The 20537-nt window shown below is 31.8% G+C and overlaps 1 protein-coding gene across 1 annotated transcript; it reads right to left on the bottom strand.

The window, feature by feature from the left end:
• Nucleotides 1-641: 641 nt before the first annotated feature.
• Nucleotides 642-16153, bottom strand: LOC134723603 (perlucin-like protein). Its single transcript, XM_063587168.1, has 6 exons — nucleotides 16078-16153; nucleotides 14656-14792; nucleotides 14084-14175; nucleotides 12206-12287; nucleotides 10413-10663; nucleotides 642-737 (listed from the first exon to the last, which is right to left on the bottom strand). The coding sequence occupies exons 2-6, from the start codon at nucleotides 14789-14791 to the stop codon at nucleotides 732-734; spliced, it is 567 nt and encodes a 188-aa protein (XP_063443238.1). The 5' UTR covers nucleotide 14792; nucleotides 16078-16153; the 3' UTR covers nucleotides 642-731.
• Between the last annotated feature and the right edge of the window lie 4384 nt (nucleotides 16154-20537).

Here is a 20537-nt window from a genome sequence, read left to right as displayed (position 1 = left end):
AATTTAAGCGTGTCTTTTACCATGAGCTTATCTGTATGTCAATAGATCAAGACTTTCTGAAAATGACTAGATCTTAATTCCTTGTGCGTATTGGGTTGTATAATTCATAACAGAAATCGACAAAATAATAACAATAGTTAGCCAGGTCCTTTGGATAAACATTGATTACATCATGATGTGGATATTACTTTAGGAAGGAGATGTGGCAACAAGAAAACAGTGTTTGGAGAGATATGAAATATTGTGTCTATCCGTTCTTTGCCCAGATTTATCCGATTTGAATGCTCCGTTGGTATCTCCCGCTTCTTTTTTTTATACATGCGATTATATTCTGTTTGTCTAACCTTAGGATTACTACGAAATGTTCCTTTCTGTGTTGCATCAACTCCAAAAAGATCAAAATCATTACCCAAAACATTTATGTAACTAAAAATGAAATGGTCCTCAAAATTAAATTGAACTATAAATGCTTATTTAAAAATGATGTGGTATAATTGTCAATGAGACGAAATTTCTCCCCAAAGACCAAGTGACACAAATTATAGATCACAATACGGTTTTCAACAATGAGCAAATCACACACCGCATGTTTAGCTATATAAAAAGCCCCGAAATGACAATATAAAAACAATTTAAACGAGTGCAGTTATTTTCATTTATTTATAGAAAATATCTATTCAATTGGTAATCTATTCTCGCCTCGTCTCATGTTACGTTCAGTTTATTATGTCCTAGACCTACAATAAAGAATAAAGATGGTTTATATTTTGGTACGAGGAAATATGTACATTCAAACAAAGCCTTCCTCTGCCACACCAAACGTTTCATTTTATCTACAGAACCGGATTATTGATCACATGAATGTATCGATTTTTTTAAATTTTTTTCATAAATTGTACACGAAAAGTTTATGCGACGGTGTTTATTAGAGGTGTTTCTGTTTATACAACTTAGATATTTTTCGAAAAACTAAGGATTTTCTTATCCCAGAATTTGGATCCTCAATACTCTTTAACTTTGTATTTGTTTGGCTTGATAACTATTTTGACCTAAGCGTCACTGATGAGTCGCATGTAGATGAAAAGCGCGTCTGGAGTATTAAATTATAATCCTTGTACTTTTGATAACTATTATGTAATTTTATGATCTCGTATCACAATGTATCAGACATAAACTGGAAATTGTAAACAGTTTATTGAATTGTTTTTTGAATAATATAATTATTTATTTTTTAAGCAGCAGCAGTATACCGCTGTTCAAACTGATAAATCGATAGAGAGTAAATAAAATCCTGATTACAAACTAAAAACAGAGGGAAACACATCATCTTAAAGAAGATTGCAATGGAACAACTAAAACACCGAAGTGCAACAAAAAAAGGTTACAGAAATATAAACAGACTATATGATTACATTTTTTTTTATACTGTCCACAGTGGGCACATAATGTGTTTGAATAACTTTCAATATGTAAGCTGAAAACTAAAACTTTGTACACCTAAAATATGACATTTTTTATACCTTCAAAACAGTCAATTAATCAGATTTGATGGTGTTTACTCTTGTTACATTTGTATACTTTACAAAATGAATATCTCAGATCTCATTGTATCATTACTTGTATATATTAATAAGAGAAAACAATTGCTTTACTACACAAGCATAGGTATTTCTATCTTACCTTATATGATAGATTGATGGATTAGTTAGTTGGTTGGTGTGTTGACACGTGCACATTTTGGTCGAAATTTAACGTTTATTATTAGATTGATTGATAAACATGTTGAACAGTGTCAAGTTTAACAAATATTTTGACTGGCTGGCTCGTTGCTAAACGTAAAATGACGAGTATTTCAAATTGAAAAATCGATTAACTAATCAATTCTTAACGTCCATTGACAATATATTTCTCGATCTCTTTGCTATCACAGAGAAAAAGGTAGAAAAACGAATACATTTCAAAATGTGTTTAATATGATAAAGTATTTCTGTAAGACTTTTGTTACAACTTCTGTATGATGTCGGACAGTTGGAAAGCAAATCCCTGGAAACGTCCGTTGTCGTCAAGCTTTATCAGCAACAATAGCAGGGGGAATTAATAAGGTGGCACTACAGTCGTCCGTAGCGTAAAAAAGTCCGCCAAATTAATCGGCTAAAAGATTGACGTTTAAAATATTGTAACTTGTCATGCTACTGTGGATTCATTTATTTTCGTGGGTAACAATTTTCGTGGTTCGAGGAAAACTGACATATTCGTTGATTTTTAATTTCGTGGTTTTGACAAAGTCTACACTTATTCCTTTAGAAAATTTGAAATTTGTTGTACATTTGAATTCGTGCTTCTCCTGTACCCACGAAATCCACGAAAATTGGTATCCAACGAATATTAATGAATACACAGTATTATTATAATTAAATTTTAAAATTTGTAGGTTTTGTGACCAATACAATTTCTTTACGACATACATACATTACAAAAAAATAGCTTCTTATTTTTATTCCTTTATCCTGTCCGTTCTAGAAAAATTAGCCATCTTTTTTGTTCTCCAAAAAAAATCGATTTTTCCTAATTTGACGTTTGCGTATCCAAGTACAGAAAAGAACAGTTATAATCTTAAATAAAACCGGGAAACCTATTTCAAATTTCTACACTTTTTTGAAGCCATCAGTTTTTTACTTTGTTACATCAATTTTAGTTACCACCAGTCATGTCAATTTGTATCTGGTTTAAGCTGCATTTCTACTTCAAAACAGTGAAATGTAGCTTATTTTCATTGTGTCTGTTTCAAAGTGCTCTAAAATACTGATTTTTTGAAAGACATGAATACAATTTTGATTAAAACTGTTGTTGATTTTCACAATTCAATGCGATACCTGTATTTTAAAGTATCTAAAACCCCTTTTGATCCCCTACACAAATTGAAGGTGACATTGTTTTCTTTTTTCAAAATACGTCATGTAACGTTTATAACAACATATGTGTCAGGGTCATGTACATAGTAAAAAATTACACATTGGAAAAGTGAAACAACAAAAAAAGATCTTCTTTATTACGTTTGAAACTAAACGTCTTGGAAAATTCTGACAGATCTGACAAATTATTGATAGCCAACTGTATGGATGGAAATTAAAAGCACAAAAAATAGCAATAGAAAATACATTGCAAAGAAAATTATGTTGGAAAAAACATATGAAAAAAGGAAATAAAGGTCAGTTAATTATATTTATCTTTTATAAAATAAAATCTTGCTTATAGTATTTTATCTTTACTAAGTAAGCTACAGTAATAAGAGCAAAAACTAGCTATCAAGCCAAACAAAAAGTTAATTCATAGAGATGTGTCTTTACAAAATTGAATTTATTATAATGGCAATTTTTTCTCAAATTCAATCATCATTGATCATTATTAAAGTAAAATGCACAAGATTTGTCCCACCAATTTCAGTTCATTTCTGAGATTAATATCCATTTATTCAGGTAAAATATACAATGATTTGTTTATAAATATGTAAAGCAGCTGCTCAAAGCCCCATTTTTCTCTCCAAAAGTTTACTTTCAACATAAATAAAATACACTTAGAAATTAGGCAAGTGCTACATAGTCCAGCAGCTAAGTCCAATATTTTGGGACAATTGATCACTTTATGGTAAAAGCATGAAACTTTGCACAGTGTTAGTTATGATGCTTATAAACATTTTTGGATATGGAGCCATCAAAAAAAATTCCTCAATGGCCGCCAATTTCAAAATGGCCGCCAACAGTCATGAAGCAGAGTCCAAAACTATAGTATAATTTATCATTTGAAAATTAAAGCATAAAACTTTGCATATTGCTTGTCATGATGATTATTTATCTTTTCTGAATGTGGAACAATAAAAAAAAAAATCCATAATGGCCGCCAATTTTAAAAATGGCCGCCAACAGTCATGAGGCAGAGTCCAAAAATATGGTATAATTTATCATTTGAAAATAAAGCACAACACTTTGCATATTGTTAGTAATGGTGCTTATTAATCTTTCATGTATATGGAACAATTATAAATAATTCCGTAATGGCCGACAAATTCAAAATGGCTGCCAACAGTCATGAGGCAGAGTTCCCAAAAAAATGGTATAATTGATCATTTGAAAATAAAAGCAAAAAAACTTTGCATATTGCTAATTAATCTTTTCTGAATATTGAACAATCAAAAATAATTCCTTAATGGCCGACAATTTCAAAATGGCCGCCAAAAGTATTATTATCAGAAACTGTATCGTGTATATCTAGAAAGCTATTAACAATCAACAAATATTTGTGCTTTGCAAAACTTTCAGGATTTCAGGTCATCAAATCTTGAATTACGGTCATAGTTCTTACAACATGGCTACTGAAAAGATATACAGGGTATCAAGTGTAAAATATGACAAACCGACTAAATCAAATAATATTGATTGGGCAAATTGCATCCTATGTCAAAAAATTATAGATGAAAAACTTATAAAACTATTGTTTTTCTGTTTGTCTTTTTCATTTTTAGCCTTGGCGTTGTCAGTTTGTTTTAGATTTATGAGTTTGACTGTCCCTTTGGTATCTTTCGTCCCTCTTTTATATGCCTATTTGATTCTAAATGTCTCAATGTTGGTGCTGGTTATCAATCTTTAGCTGACAATATTAAGAAGTTTCATGAATTACGATTGATGCCTGAAGGCATTAATGTGTGCATTGAAAACATAGATGAGGAATCTGGAATAGCACAGTCTTTCATTGACCAAAAGACATGTTGGCGCAAATCTTGCAACTTAAAACTGTACATGACAAAGTTGAATAGAGCAGAGAAACGAACCTCACATGAGAGAATAGATAATAAAGCAACCACATCTAAAAGAAAACTAGACAAAGCCTTTCAGTTTAGTCCACCAGTAACCCGTCTGCGTGCTTTTTCTGTAATGAAAATGGTCAAGAAGCTCTTCATGAGTCCTCAACGTTTGAACAAGATACACCTGTGATATAATGTGCAGTAAAATTAAATGACACATTGTTATTTGCAAAGTTAAGTGGTGGTGATCTAATTCCACAGGAAGCAAAGTACCACTTTAAATGTTTAGTTTCCTTATATAATCGTGCCTCTCGAATTGAAATGAAAAATGATAATGTCGAATCTAAGAAGGATCAAAGTCAAATCCATGGTATTGCATTTTTAGAACTAGTCTCTTATATAAATGAAACAAGGTCATGCAATGAGACCATAAGTGTTTACAAGTTGTCAGATCTATGTAAACTTTATACGGAAAGAATAACATGTCTATGTGCAGATGTTTCATCTCGATTTAATAGTACACGACTGAACACAGAATTGTATCTAATTTCCCTTACTTAGATGCTTACAAACAAGGCCTTGAAAACATTCTTGCTTTCAAAGATGACATTGGTCCTGCATTGAAGAGAGTCTGCTTAGAAGACTTTGATAACGAGTTTGTAAACATATCAAAAGCAGCTAGGTTTGTTCGTAAAGATATTTTTGCATCAAATTCAGAATTTAAAGGAACCTTCCCAAAGGATTTTCAGGAAGCTTCTGTACCCCAGTCATTGCTTTCTTTGGTCAGTATGATTCAGTCTGGACCTAACATTCAGGATCGTCCATATTCTCAGTCGACATTAACAATAGTACAACTTTTGATTTATAGTTGTACAGAGAACCTATCCAACCGTCACATGAAAGATCATGAACCTCCAATTTGTGCTTATTTGGGAATCATGATCCACTGTAAGACAAGAAAACATGATCTAGTAGATACTTAAAGTTTCTTTAAACTTGTACTGTCTATCTACTACGACCGAGTGTTAGAAATTTTAACTTTCATGGCCAATGATGCTTGTCGTCGTTGTGTCCAAGAAGGTTTTGTTTGCCCTACCAATCTACTACAAAATGTATTTACTTCATATGCTGTAGACAACATTTATCACAATCCAAGCAGTATCTTGTTAAAAGATTCATACCATGGTACAGGTATATCTTTATTCCAACATATTTCAGAGGGTGCTCAAGGCGTTGTTCAAACATTTGACCAATCTGAACCTATGTTGAAATGCCAGTCAAAGAGAGTGTCTCTTTTACCAGAGAGTTATTCAAATCTTCCACCAGCTGTACTAAGATTAGTGAACCAGATATCCCATTAGTTGAAGGAGAACTTTCCATTGATATGTCCTTATTCCCAGCTGAATTAAAAGGGGAATTCAAATGGCTGAACAGCTGTGGATATGATTTGGCACTGGAAAGAACTTTCGATATATTTCAATTAATGGATTGTGCCTTGCTCTATAGGACCATTGATATCGAGATTCTTTCCACTGTTCCATTCATTTACCGGTTGTGACACAGTCTCAGCTTTTTCTGGGAAAGGTTAGAAATCAGCTTGGGAAACATGGTTCGTATATGAGGACTTACAAGTCAGAAGTATTTCTGCAGGTTATTGAGAATTCAAATGAAGTGGAAATTTTAAAAGTGTTTAAAAGTAATAGAACGATATGTTGTGCTTTTGTATGATCTAGTACAGCTAATATGGTGAATGAGTAGCGTACTAAATTATATTATTCACGCAGAAGACAAGAACAATTGACAATATTCCTCTAACACGAGATGCACTTCTTCATTGAACATACGAAACGTGCAGCTTACCAAGGTAGTGTTATTTGGGGCAATTGTTTAGTTGCAAATCCAAGTGTGTCATCACCAGATTTATTTGGTTGGCAAAACTTGATGGTACCATTCTGGTCTGTGCTTGCTTAAGCTTCAATGTCATGCATGTAAACTCTTGAAAGCAGCATTTAAATGCACAGCATTATGCAACTTCTTACCGGACTGTGAAAGAGAAACTGATTGAGACTATGCTTTCTTTTGATTTTCCTGCATTTGTATCATATTTTAATTATAATTTTAATCTGTTGTTATGTTAAATAGTTACTTGTGAGTTTTTCTTTATTTCTTATCTCATTTCTAAAAAAGAAATACTCTTTGCACAGATTCAATACTGCATATGTTGAATTTTGTTTTCATTTCAGGAAAATTGTGAAATTTTCTAAGGTCATTCATTACCTGTAACTGTGAAAAATTAGAACTCGCCAAAGACGCCATTTTGAGTTGTATCAGCCATTTTTATGTCATAGTTAATGTCACCTGTTACAGTAAATAATAATATGTTTGTTTATACGTGCTTGTATTGAAATAATTGATCCATTATTTTTTTATTATGTTTATACCATATTTAAAACAAACGTCAAATTTTGACATATTAAACAGCGCCATTTTGAATATTGCCGCCATTTTGAAAATATTATATATGCACCCAGGTATTAATGATACATTGTAGGCCTTTGTCGATATCAATTTGATCAGTTTCACGGATTTGGTAACTTTCTATCACACAATGATGGTGTATACATACGAATACTGTCAAACTTAGATATTTTGACCCGCCATTTTAAATTTGGACGCCATTTTGATGATTTCTGTATTATAAGGTTTAAAAAAATAATAATTGACATATCTTAAGTGTATTTCCTTAAGTTTGTGACATCTTCTGAACTCATTAAAAATGAAATACTTCATCAAGTGAGTTATGTTATACCTATGTCGGCCATCTTGAATTTGGCGGTCATATTGGATTTTTTTTTCGTGGCTCCATATCTGAATTTTTTCTAAACCCCTTAATCTTTCACTATGCCAAGTTTCATGCTTTTACCATAAAGTGATCAATTATTCTGATATCCGCTGGACTAACAGCTGTGTTAGTTTCCCTAATAATTGAATTTTATTATTATAATTATGATTTTAAAATTCAAAATGATGTCTCTTTCAATTAAAGTATTATTTCTGATAGAAGTTTCTGTCTACATCTTTAGTAAACTTATCTTTTTTCAGTAATATTAGGATATTTTCTAGGCAGTACTGAAACTAAGAAACAAAAGATTCAGTTAAATGCTTTTTTATTTCGAAGAAACTTATTGTCTGACTCTTGGTCCCACTTTAGAATTTAAAATATTAATGATCAGTATTATTTATTATTTTCAGAAAGAGTATCCAAATTGTATAAAAGATGTTTTATTGCACTAAACATTATTAGAAGTGATCCTATATATAAGCCTTCATAAAAATTGCAAAGTAAATTTTATCAGCCAAAGCTTATGGCAAAAAAGCTTTAAACAAACTATGAATACATTTTTTTTTATGTTTAATTTTTTTTAAATTTTTACTCATATTTTGTCTTTTAATTTTTACATTTAATTCTTCTCTGAAAAGCAGGAAAGTATACTTCTTCTTAAATAAAGGCAATAGTAGTTTACCGCTGTTCAAAACTCATAAATCCATGCGCAAAAAACAAAATCGGGGTAACAAACTAAAACCGAGGGAAACGCATTAAATATAAGAGGAGAACAACGACACAATACTGAAATGTAACACACACAGAAACAGACCAAGCATCACACAAAATCCCACGAGAATAACAAATATAACATCAAAACCAAATACATGAATTTGGGATAGACTAGTATCGTGACACGTCTTATCGCAATGTGAATTTACACTAAAAATAAGAGAAAACAAACGACGGAACGTTAAAATGTAACACACACAGAAAGGAACAATAATTTAACAATGGCCATATTCCTGACTTGGTGCAGGACATTTTTAAAGGGAATAAATGGTGGGTTGAACCTGGTTTTGTGGCATGCCAAACCTCGTAATTTAATGGCAATGTTAAATATAACATTGAAACGACAACATAATATTACAGGACTACAATAAAAATAAATAGGAGAACATATTAGACAAAGAAACACATGATTAATAGATAACAAAAATTATCAGGTTTAAAATTCAATACGCCAAAAACGCGCCTCGTCTAATATTATAATAACAATGTTGTAAACCGAATTTCATTTATGTTCCCACGTTTTTTTGGTAACTCCTTTTTTTTCGTTTGGATTGGTTTTTATTTTTGACATGTACTATAAAGGGGAGGTAACTTCTTGCACAAATCGGCAGAAAACCATCGCTTCGTGTCGAACATAACTTGACGTTTGCGTATCCAAAATTCAATTGGCTAGATATTCATACTGAAATGTTTGTCTTAATGAGATGCTTTATTGAATTTAAATTCAGCCCATTATTTTTAGTTTCCTAGAAAATATTTAGTTTTTTCGATCAGGAGACTTGACAATTTTCAAACAAACTTCAAGTTTGAAGATAAAATAAAGAATAAAGGACTTTGATTTGATGTGTAAGTTTTGAATTTATGAATATTTAAGATTATTTAAGATTATTTGGATCAATAAGTTTTTATTACGACAGTGGTATTTAGTGAGTTACAATGAAGTTTGTCTCATCCGTAGTTTTATTGAACTTTCACGGTCACCTGACTCTATTGTTGCTGATGAACTTGGGGTCAAACCGTGACCTGCTTTCCAACTCGGAAGAAAGAATTGTAGGTCATGAAAATGAATCAGTTACTGATGGCAACCAGTCGGATTATCTACACAAATATTGACTTATTGTCTGAAAAATATTCAAAGATTTGAGGAAAATTGTGTACTTTTGATGTGGCGTCATGAGGAATGGTCGCCTTTTTCATGACGTCAGTATAAGAAAATTCAGAGACAATAAAATTTAACGTCACGATTAAATTTTAACCAATCATTTTCCGAGAACAGATATTTCACTAGTGAGGAGAAATGTTTTTCTTACACCTGTCAGGAAATGTGAAAATAACACAAACATTAGAAAAATGTCTTTTCGACACCATCGGTAAACTTCTGTTAAATCTAGTTATCTTTCATTTTTGTATCATATAATGTTCCCAGCTTCACGAACACCAGCCTTTTATGACCCGCTTTCGCATTTATATTTGCATTTATAACTTGCATCAATAAATACGAAGCAGACTCACACAAAATTAATCTTAATCAAGGACAAAACCAGACCACTGTTAGCTCTGAAAAGATATGTTTAGTCATATACTAGTATATCAGTAGGTTATGAGTGTAGGACTGGATTTGATGTTTACAATGTGTGTCCTCGTCCAGAGATCATTTGATTGCAAACCCATTTAAAGATGAACCTTTTTGACAATCAATTTAAGCTAATTTTGGTCAGTATAATGGCTTATCCTCACGATAACCTGTTGAGGTTATGATCGCTCCTGTCCGTAGTTCGCATTCATTTTTAGGAACTAAATGATAAATTTTATTCTATGTGGATTCACAGTACATTGTATTTCAATATAATATGCATGTATCTGTATTATAGAATAGGAAGAATAAAAAATATTTAATATATTCTTATCTTAACATAATGGTTTACATACTTCATATTATTCGTGTTATTAAATAAAAGTTACACAAAACAAAATTAGTAGATTGAATTATTTACTTACACGTGTTTTCTCACATATGTACCCTACACCACCATACTTATGAAAAGTGATATTGGAAGGTGCGTCATTCCAATTATAATTATGATCTCTCCAAAAGCTGACACAATCTTCTATGCCACCGTAATTATCAGGCTGGCCAGGATTCCAGTTGAAATATTTAACTTTAGACAAGTCGTTGATCCATTTCCATTGTCCGTCCTTTGCTTTTTTTGCTCCCATCCAATAGCCCATCATTCGCTGTTGAACTGCTTCTGTTTGACAAAATAAATAATGCGTATATATTGAAAGGAAAAAAAAATCTATTCCTATATGTTTGGCCTTTTAAAGCTTACTGTATCAATATTTCATAACGTTAATAACATAGAGGGAATCAAATCACTTAATACATTTGATTTCAAATATGTTTTTATAAAGTTTGATAAACAACTTAATGCGGTACGAACATGATAAGTTTGTCATTAAAGTGAGAGGGTTAGCGCTATAGAACCAGATTTAATCCACAATTTTCTACATTTGAAAATGCCTGTACCAAGTCAGGAATATGACAGTTCTTGTCCATTTGTTTTTGATGCGTCTTGTTTTTTGATTTTGGCATGTGATTATGGACTTTCCGAATTAATTTTCCTCTAAGTTCAGTATTTTTGTGATTTTACTTTTTACCCAACACTTTCACCAAAATTAATTTGGCTCGTGCAATTTTAATAAAATTTTGTCAAAGTATTCACTTTGACCTTTTAAGAAAAATATAAAAATTTCAAAACTTTTGAACCAACCATTTTGTCAGAAAAAATTACACTGGTAATATAGCAGTTTGACAAACACCATTTTTGATCATTAAGAAGCTTAATATTCCTTATACAACACAACGTAATTAAATAAAGGCAATAGTAGTATACCAATGTTCAAAACTCATAAATCCATGGACAAAAAACAAAATCGGGGTAACAAACTAAAAGCGAGGGAAACTCATTAAATATAAGAGGAGAACAACGAAACAACACCGAAACGCAATACACACAGAAACGGACCAAGCATCAGACAAAACACCACGAGAATAACAAATATAAAATGAAAACCAAATACATGAATTTGGGATAGACAAGTACCGTGCCACGTCTTATCTCAATATCTCAAAAATAAGAGAAAACACAAACACAAAAATTAAAACGTTTAGCTGACTTTACAGATTTATCTCTCTGTAGTGTTAGTACCACCTTAACAGCGATTTTCAAAATTAACGCACCGTTTACAATAAGTTAACTTTGTAATTTTTAATTATTAAAATATCAGATATTGAAGTTATTGACCACATTGTTGGTTAAGTAGTAGAATGCTAGTAGCATCAAGACCGCTAACAACTTGGAAGTTAGTCATTAGTTGCTGCTTCTCCGCTAAGTATGCGTTATCAACAATATATCGAAAACATTAGATCGTTGTGTCTTAGTAGACCGGCATTTTCTTCTTGATGACTATACAATGTGTTATGAACTTGCATGAAAAAAACATCAACTCCGTGTGACGGTCAAGTATAAAGCAAGGTTTGTCTTCATACTACATAATATCTTCCTGAAATTTATGGGATAATTCTATTAGATATATATAGTCTAGTTATTTAGTCTTTGTTATCAAGTTTTTTGATAGCTTAATATCAATTAAAAAGAGTTAACTACAAATGTAACATCATGCTTGTATACCGAATTAGATACAATCAATGTAGACGTTTAACAAAAAAGTCAAACATCAAATGCATTTAAAAAATATACTAGTAATCATAATTTGTTAACATAACTTACTTCTCAAAATATTCACAACCCATGCATTTTCAGCTGAGTCTGTAATCTGTACAAGATACCCACCCTTATTCCGGCATATTTTCTTTAAAAAAAAAGAACCAAATCAGAAACATGTACACATGGCAGATACATGGGCGTATGTAATATGTACAAGATACCCGCCCTTGGTTTAGTTCTGCATATTTTCTTTAAAAAAAACCCATAAATGAACCAATTCAGATACATATCCTGACAGATGTGCAATTTTCAAAATGTTAACTGAGTAACACCTGGTTGACATTTTTATAAAACGGTCTTAATCTTACTGTTTAAAATGGCACAGTCAACTAAATTTAAACGTATGGTGTATGATTGTATAGTTTTCACGAATAAGGAAAATTACAATGTCAAATCAAATTGGAATCTTTGTGAGTTTTAGTTCTATTTCTAACACAATTGTATATCGATATTCTAGAAATTGTTTTGAACTAATACAAGAAACACAATTAAAAACCTTTTCTTGAGTTATATCGATTTTTTTTTAATTTGCCTCTAACTTTACTTTTTGTGGGGTTTATCCATTCGTGTTACGGACACACAATTCGTAATTGTATTAAGCTGTTTTAGTGTACTGTACTAAATTATTTTAGTCATTCGTTGTAACATGTCGAAATGTACTATTATATTATTCATTTATGTATTTCTCTGTCTTTTGGTGTTTTTGCATTTCATTTATTTGTACTCTGTTCCCGTCATGAAATGATGTCAATTTAGAAGTATATCTAATATTGCCATAAAGCGTGGAGGTTTGGCTAGCCACAATACCAAGTCCAACCCACCATTTCTTCTTTAAATTTCATGTGCCAAGTCAGGAATGTGACAGTTGTTATCTAATAGTTTGTTTCTATGAATGTTGCATTGCAGCTTGTTTTGGTGCACTTCTGTGTTCTATTATTCAGTTGTTTTCCTCTTGTAGTTTAGTTTCCCTCGGTTTAAATTTATGGCCAGATTTTTTTCTCAATCGATTTATGACATTGAACAGCGGTATATAAACTCATCATAGATACCAGGACCAAATCTAGTATATACGCCAGACGCGCGTTTCGTCTACAAAAGACTCATCAGTTACGCTCGAATCCCAAAAAGTTCTTTTGTTGCCTTTTATGTCGGATGACTTTGAGTTTTACAAGAATAATTATTGAATTTCTCATATTGTAAGATGCAAACGTGGTGATAGTATCCTAACTTTTGTTTGGGGTAAAACGAGATTTTTCCTCATAAAACATTGTACGCAGAGCCACGTTCATCCCTGTGATGTATAAGGGTCGTTTGAGCTCAAATATGTTTAAGACATCGTAAGTGGCTTTTCATCACTAAAGTGTCGAGGTTATATTTATTGGTTTATTCATCAATAAGATTAACATGTTTTGACAATCATGACTACTTTTTTTTTCAATTTCAGGGGTTGTATGCTGGCTCGTATTAAACGTCCTCCTTTGATTACAAATAACAATTCATCGTTATTATTTTTGCTTGAGACAATATGAATATAATGTCCACAAACTCTAAATAGACTGATGATAAATAACCATTCGTCGGCAACTAAAAAGGTTGATGAAATACCGATTGAGAAAAATGGTAATATTCCCATAACTTTTATGATAAATATGAATGTGTACACTTGACTACATCTTGCATCCATATGCATGATAGATTCTTGTCTAAATCCTGGCTGGTTACGGGAAAACTAGCTTATGTATTTCCAATATGTTTAACATACTAGGGGATGTATCCAGGTAACGAGAACCTTATCTATCATATTCAAAGGTTTTTCGCTGGATAGTTTTATTATATTCTACGTATAGAAATAGAAATAATGTAAGCAAAATTAACACATACCTCAGCTTCATTCCAAGTTTCCGTATCACTTGAAAAATAATAACAATGATTCTGGTATTCCTTCCATCCTACTTGGCAACCCGCATATTTATCTGTTTTCAGATATAAAATATTGAGGAAGATTTATGTCAGGATATAACTTTATACTTAAATATACATTATTTCTGACCAAAAGACAATTGATGAGCATTGGAAACCAATACATACCATGCAGACAAGTAGAGTATGCTCACATAAAGCTTGAAATACAATGTCAGGATGCTCTGTTTTGTTTAGAAATACAATCACACATTATGATTACAATTTTGATGTTTGACTTTTAATAGATTAAATAGATGGTCCGGACGAAGTGAAACAGTAAAACAGCTTCATCTATAAACTTTGGTTTTTAGAATGTCATTACAAATATTGGTTTTGATACAAAAAAGAGCAAAAAAAGTGCTGATCTTAAGGGTTTTTTAGTTGTTGTTTTGTTTGAGTAGTAAAATACTTTATTTTACCAGGAATAAATACGCTATGGGTTTTGTTTTATCTGTCACTATATTAAATTGAAACTTTGGGAAATATCTTACTTGCCAAATCTTCTTCCAAAGTATTTAAAGTTGACCGTATATTTGATATTAGCGATTTTTCCTTCTGTTGAAGACAACTGTCGGGTTTGATCACAGAAATTAAACCAAGAACCACAAACAATATAGACAACATCATCCTGTTAAATCGATCAAAAAGCAATTGTTATATAGGTTTTTAAAATTTGTTTAGTGCCCATTTCTTATTCAAACGTCTTCAAACACATATAGCTCAAACTAAGACATCACAATTTTAACGTTTGTTGACTTATGATTTTAAAATGGCGTGTGTATTGCCAGCAACTATTAGCTTCTCATTGTGATGTGAAGATTAAATAGAGATTATGTACGTGAAACTGTATAACATGACTAAGTACAAAACATGAAAACAACCAAGTCATCTTTATTGTTCGAAATTGCAAGCTAAAAGTTTGTTTGTACAATTCTAAAAATAAATAAATGAAAAATAACCATATTAACTGTATAGTCATTCCACGAAAAACTAATCAGGGACTGAGTTGGGTAAAAGTATAATGTCTGGAGGGTTTTTCAAAATAAAGCATGCAAAACCATGGGCCAACAAATTGTGAAAAAAATCGTTAGAAAAAAGAAAATAAACAGCCCACCCATCAATTGCCTCACATCCTGCAATCAAATACATCTCTTTAGAAAAAAATATAATGACTATAGGGTTCTAATGATAGAAATATCATTGTACTTCTTCATAAAAAATATTGTAGTTCTAATATTCTAAAATTAAAATTGTACATCTAATATAAGAGATAAAATAAAGTACATTATAAAAAAATACGGATATCAATTTAGCAGACACATAATGAAGGCATAATTTGTAACTTGTGCTATCCTAAAATGTATCTGATTACAGTCATATAATCAATACTATTCTTCATTCATTTATCAAACAACAAGCTAGAGTTCGGTGGCAAATATATTACTTTATTGAACGATTTAAAAAAAAAAGAAGCTATATCCAAGCAAGTGTCGACTAACCTAATTATGATTCTCAAATTGTAACACATACATGTACTGTACATGTACATAGAAATTGAGATGACACTTGTCGACCATATTATATCCCCTCTCCCCGTTCGATAAGAATGGGACGGCACAAATTAAAACCAATTGGTCATTAAACTAAAATTGCATGCTATCTCTCACTCTCTCTGTACGTCAAAGAACCCTAAATCAATTTTTAATAGTGCTAAGGTTGGTTTGCTGCCAGGCTATAGTTAGGCACCAAACACTGATGCCTTAATGTGCCTTCCAAGTGACTGCAGTGTCCTGCATTTATACCAAGCTAATCCATGGTGCAGGGCCTACTATTATATCTTATGTATTTGTTTCTAAATGTATATGAAACAATCCCCCCACATAATATAGAAAATAATAACAAACAAAACAAACCTTTTTCGTTTATGTCTGGTTGAAAAGGTACTAGGAAGAAAGCAAACAATATTATTTAAACACACAGTCACGTAAATAGAACTTGATACTCTGTAAACTGTACATTTGTTACAGTATAGAATTACGGAAGGCGTTGTCGAAAATACAATCATGCAGATAAACAAATAAGAAATACGAAACTGTTTGTTTTATAAAATATTCTCCGTATATGGTTTTAATGATGTAAACATGTGTATCCTTTACGTTATTGTTAACGTTGTCAAAAAGGGATGACAAAATTCTCCATTTTTTTTCAAATTAATTTCGCCATTCTAGAACTTCCTACTTTCACATTTATCACTTTTGATTATATATAGATTTGCCTTTTAATTTGAGCGTGACAAAAAAGTAGATTTCACACCTTATTTTAATGACCATAACAATCAAAAAAGGTATCAGTCTACGAGTTTACGGATAAGCAGTTACAGGGAAAGGAAGTGAATGTAAACCTACAAGGAGGAATATAAGGTTTGATTGACACACGTATCATGACATGAATATCAATAATGTGGTCATTTTTATAAATTTCCTGTTTACAAAACTTTGATGTTACATTCTGAAATGTGAAAGGCCTTCTGTAGTAGTCCATTTTGTCAAGTAGAAATCTTCAAAAGTACATGTAGGTTATACATTTTTTTTAACAAGTTGATTATAGACACAGTATGCATTTTATCATAATATCATTCCCCATTTCCATTCTCAATTTTATTAAATCTCCTTCCATTATAACCCTGGTCCACCAATAATATAACTAAAATCACAAATTAGAAGAAAATATATATATAAGTTTGGTACAAATCCAAAAAGGTATCGGAAAGAAGAAAATTTAAAACTTTAACCACAGAGTGAATGTGTTGTTTCCTGGCAAAAAATCTAAGTCCATTTAAAAGTAAAATACTGAAAAAATAGAAATTTATTTTTACAAAAATTGCTTCTGGATACTATCTTATGATCATAAACAAGCTTCTGTCCAAGTTTAGTACAAATCAAGTATAGTTTAAGAAAGTTATTAAAATTTCAAAAACTTTAACCACAGAGGGAATGTAATGTTACCCGGCAGAAAAATTAAGTCCATTTATAAGTAAAATACAGAAAAAATGGAAATTTATTTTTACAAAATTTACTTCTGGATACTATCTTTTGATCATAAACTACAATGTAGCTTCTGTCCAAGTTTGGTACAAATCAAGTATAGTTTAAGAAAGTTATTAAAATTTCAAAAACTTTAACCACAGAGTGAATGTAATGTTTCCCGGCAGAAAACTAAGTCCATTTATAATTAAAATACAGAAAAAAATGGAATTTAATTTTTACAAAATTTACTTCTGGATGCTATCTTATGACACAAACAAGCGTCTGTCCAAGTTTGGAAGAAATCCAGTATAGTTTAAAAAAGTTCTTAAAATTTTAAAAACTTTAACCACAGAGTGAATATTTGTGGACGCCGCCGACGACACTGATGCCAACGGAATGTACAAAATGTAGGATCGCTTTGTCTCGCTTTTTTGACTTAAGTCGAAGGCTCAACAAAAACGCACCAATATTTTGGTATATGGAACACTTGTCATATTGTTTTAAAGTCAGAGGTAGAGTTAGAGGGGTTTTCAGGAGGTCCTGGACCCCCTTTTGTCGAGAAATATTTGGTTGTTTATATAGGAAATCACTGAAGCATGACTTGAGCGGGTCCCTTCTTAGGCAGTCAGTGGGACCCCGTTTATGACAATTTCTGGATCCACCACGGAAAGTTTCATTAAAGTTAGATTATAGCATTTTTGACAAATTTTGTTGAAATTTGAACAGAAATTGATTTAAGGTTTATGTACCCTTCTGTAGCCATTTTTGTACGAACTTTTCAAACCTTAATTGTATCAAAACTACAGATATAATGAATAATAGAGATAAGCCATTTAGTACATATTCCTAGGGGAAACTTGATGCAAAGCATTATTTTTTACTGTTTCATTGCATTTGATAGAAAAAGTGGACTTTGTGGCAAATACATGTAAATCAAGATTTTTATAGAAAATCAACACCCTTTAATACAGAGATTTTTGTTATAAAATTTAAAACATAAATTAGTCACTTGAGTTTCTATGATGTGCTTGTGTTTATTTTTTACAAAAAGTTCTAAGCAACCTGTAAACTCCAAATCAGCTCGTGCTGAGTCACTAAAGTCGAGCGCACCCTAAAAGGTGTAACTGATTTTTGGCCATATTTATATTTCTTTTAACCAATAACTACATTTATAAACTTGTTTTAAGAAAATCAATGCTAGCACTGCATGTAATAATCCTATATATATCAAATATGAGAGTACAAGGATAAGGGCTGTGGATTTTCTATGAAGACTTGATCACTTTGATAGGCTGCTAGTCAAAATAAAACATGTGATTACAGAAGATAGTCCACAAGGCAAATTCGCTCTCACCCCATATGGAATTTTACTGATCCCATATATATCGGATTAGGTCACTTACGCACCATGTAACTAATATTATATTGCCTCCTATACATTTCTAGACATGTGATTGGTTAAAAGCTCCTCGTGGAGACCGTATATATTTGATATTAGGTTCGTAGTGAGGTGGGGCTTATCTCATGCACGGTTAGAAGTGGAGTAACGTCCCTTTATATTCCAAATAAGGTAGTAGGGAGGCGGGGCTTATTTAAATCACCGACTATCTTCACATGTTTTATTTTTACTAGCAGTCTTCAATACTTAGTCGATCCATTTGTCTATACAGACAACAAATGCCAACATTTGTTTTATTTATTTATTTCAATCCCGCCTGCCTACTACCTTATTTGGAATATAAAGGGATGTTACTCCACTACTAACCGTGTTTGAGATAAGCCCCGCTTCCCTACTAACCTAATATCAAATATACACGGTCTCCACGAGGAGCTTTTAACCAATCACATGTCTAGAAATGTATAGGAGGCAATATAATATTACTGAAATTTTAACCAATCACATTTCTAGAAATGTATAGGAGGCATATAAAATCCGTCACGAGTACGTAAGGAATATTTACCACTGGACGTTGAGCAGATAACCTACTGAACAATCAAAAAGAAATATATGTGTATTAAAAGTTACGACTATCCATTAAAAGTAAGAGAAAGAATAATTTGATAAGTTAATCTTATTTTTTTCAATCGTCAAATATACATGGGAAAAGTACAGCCAGGATTCTACTTTGTTAAAATTATCTCCCCATTACGCCAGTCAATTTTCACAATCGTAAAAATCAAAGCCATTGTAGGGATGACGCGCTGCCAATATTGCTCCTAAAAACCGATAAATGTATCCGCATAGCATTATTATGATCGTTATATGTCAGATGTATTTTAAAAGACAAATGTATCTACTAGCTAATGCGCATCAGTAAATGAATTTTTCTGCATTGATTCAAATTTAAAAACACAATTGTATAATCGGTTGTCAGGTGGATTTTTTTGGAAATTCATAAACATTTAAAAAAATCTGATTAAATATATCACACACAATTTTTTTTTCTCGAAGATATGCATTTTTATATGGGCGTCAAGTTGGTTACCTATTCCCTATTCCCTATTCGTTACCTATTCCCTATTCCCGATTCGTTACCTATTCGTTACCTATTCTCTATTCCCAATTCGTTGCCTATTCGTTACCTATTCCCTATTCCCTATTCCCTATTCGTTACCTATTCGCTACCTATTCCCTATTCCCTATTCGTTACCTATTCGTTACCTATTCCCTATTCCCTATTCGTTGCCTATTCGTTACCTATTCCCTATTCCCTATTCGTTGCCTATTCGTTACCTATTCCCTATTCCCTATTCGTTACCTATTCGTTACCTATTCGTTACCTATTCCCTATTCCCTATTCGTTACCTATTCGTTACCTATTCCCTATTCCCTATTCGTTACCTATTCGTTACTTATTTGATTTTTAATATCTTTCCCCCTTTTTAATTATGGCATGTAATAGTTTAATATGGCTGCCGTTACCATGGAAACGGCACAATTGTGAAAAAAATCAGTTTTTGGTTTTTGGTGAACTGTTTGGATATGCTTCAACTCAGAATCATCATAGTTTAAAACATTGTAGGTGCCCACTATATATAGGTGTTGGATGATTTTGGCGATCATTGGAACTACTATGTTGCCATGGAAACTACACCAAAATTTTCAAAATTCTCAAAATGCTCAAAACTTCATGAAACTTCACATTATGATAAGCAACATTGGTAAATGTGGCATTTGGAGTTGGAATTTCCAAAATAGGTCTTGTTACCATGGAAACAATGCAAAAAGATCATATTTCAAAAATAAGAATTTTTAGTAAACTGGATGAAACTTTACAGGAATGGTAACTGGCTTAGGCAGAGTTGGATTTTGAAGTTAGAATTTTCAAAATGGCCGCCGTAACCAT

This window comes from Mytilus trossulus, chromosome 6, assembly GCF_036588685.1.
Source record: "Mytilus trossulus isolate FHL-02 chromosome 6, PNRI_Mtr1.1.1.hap1, whole genome shotgun sequence".
Lineage (NCBI taxonomy): Eukaryota > Metazoa > Mollusca > Bivalvia > Mytilida > Mytilidae > Mytilus > Mytilus trossulus.
This window is presented reverse-complemented; position numbering and strand designations above follow the sequence as displayed.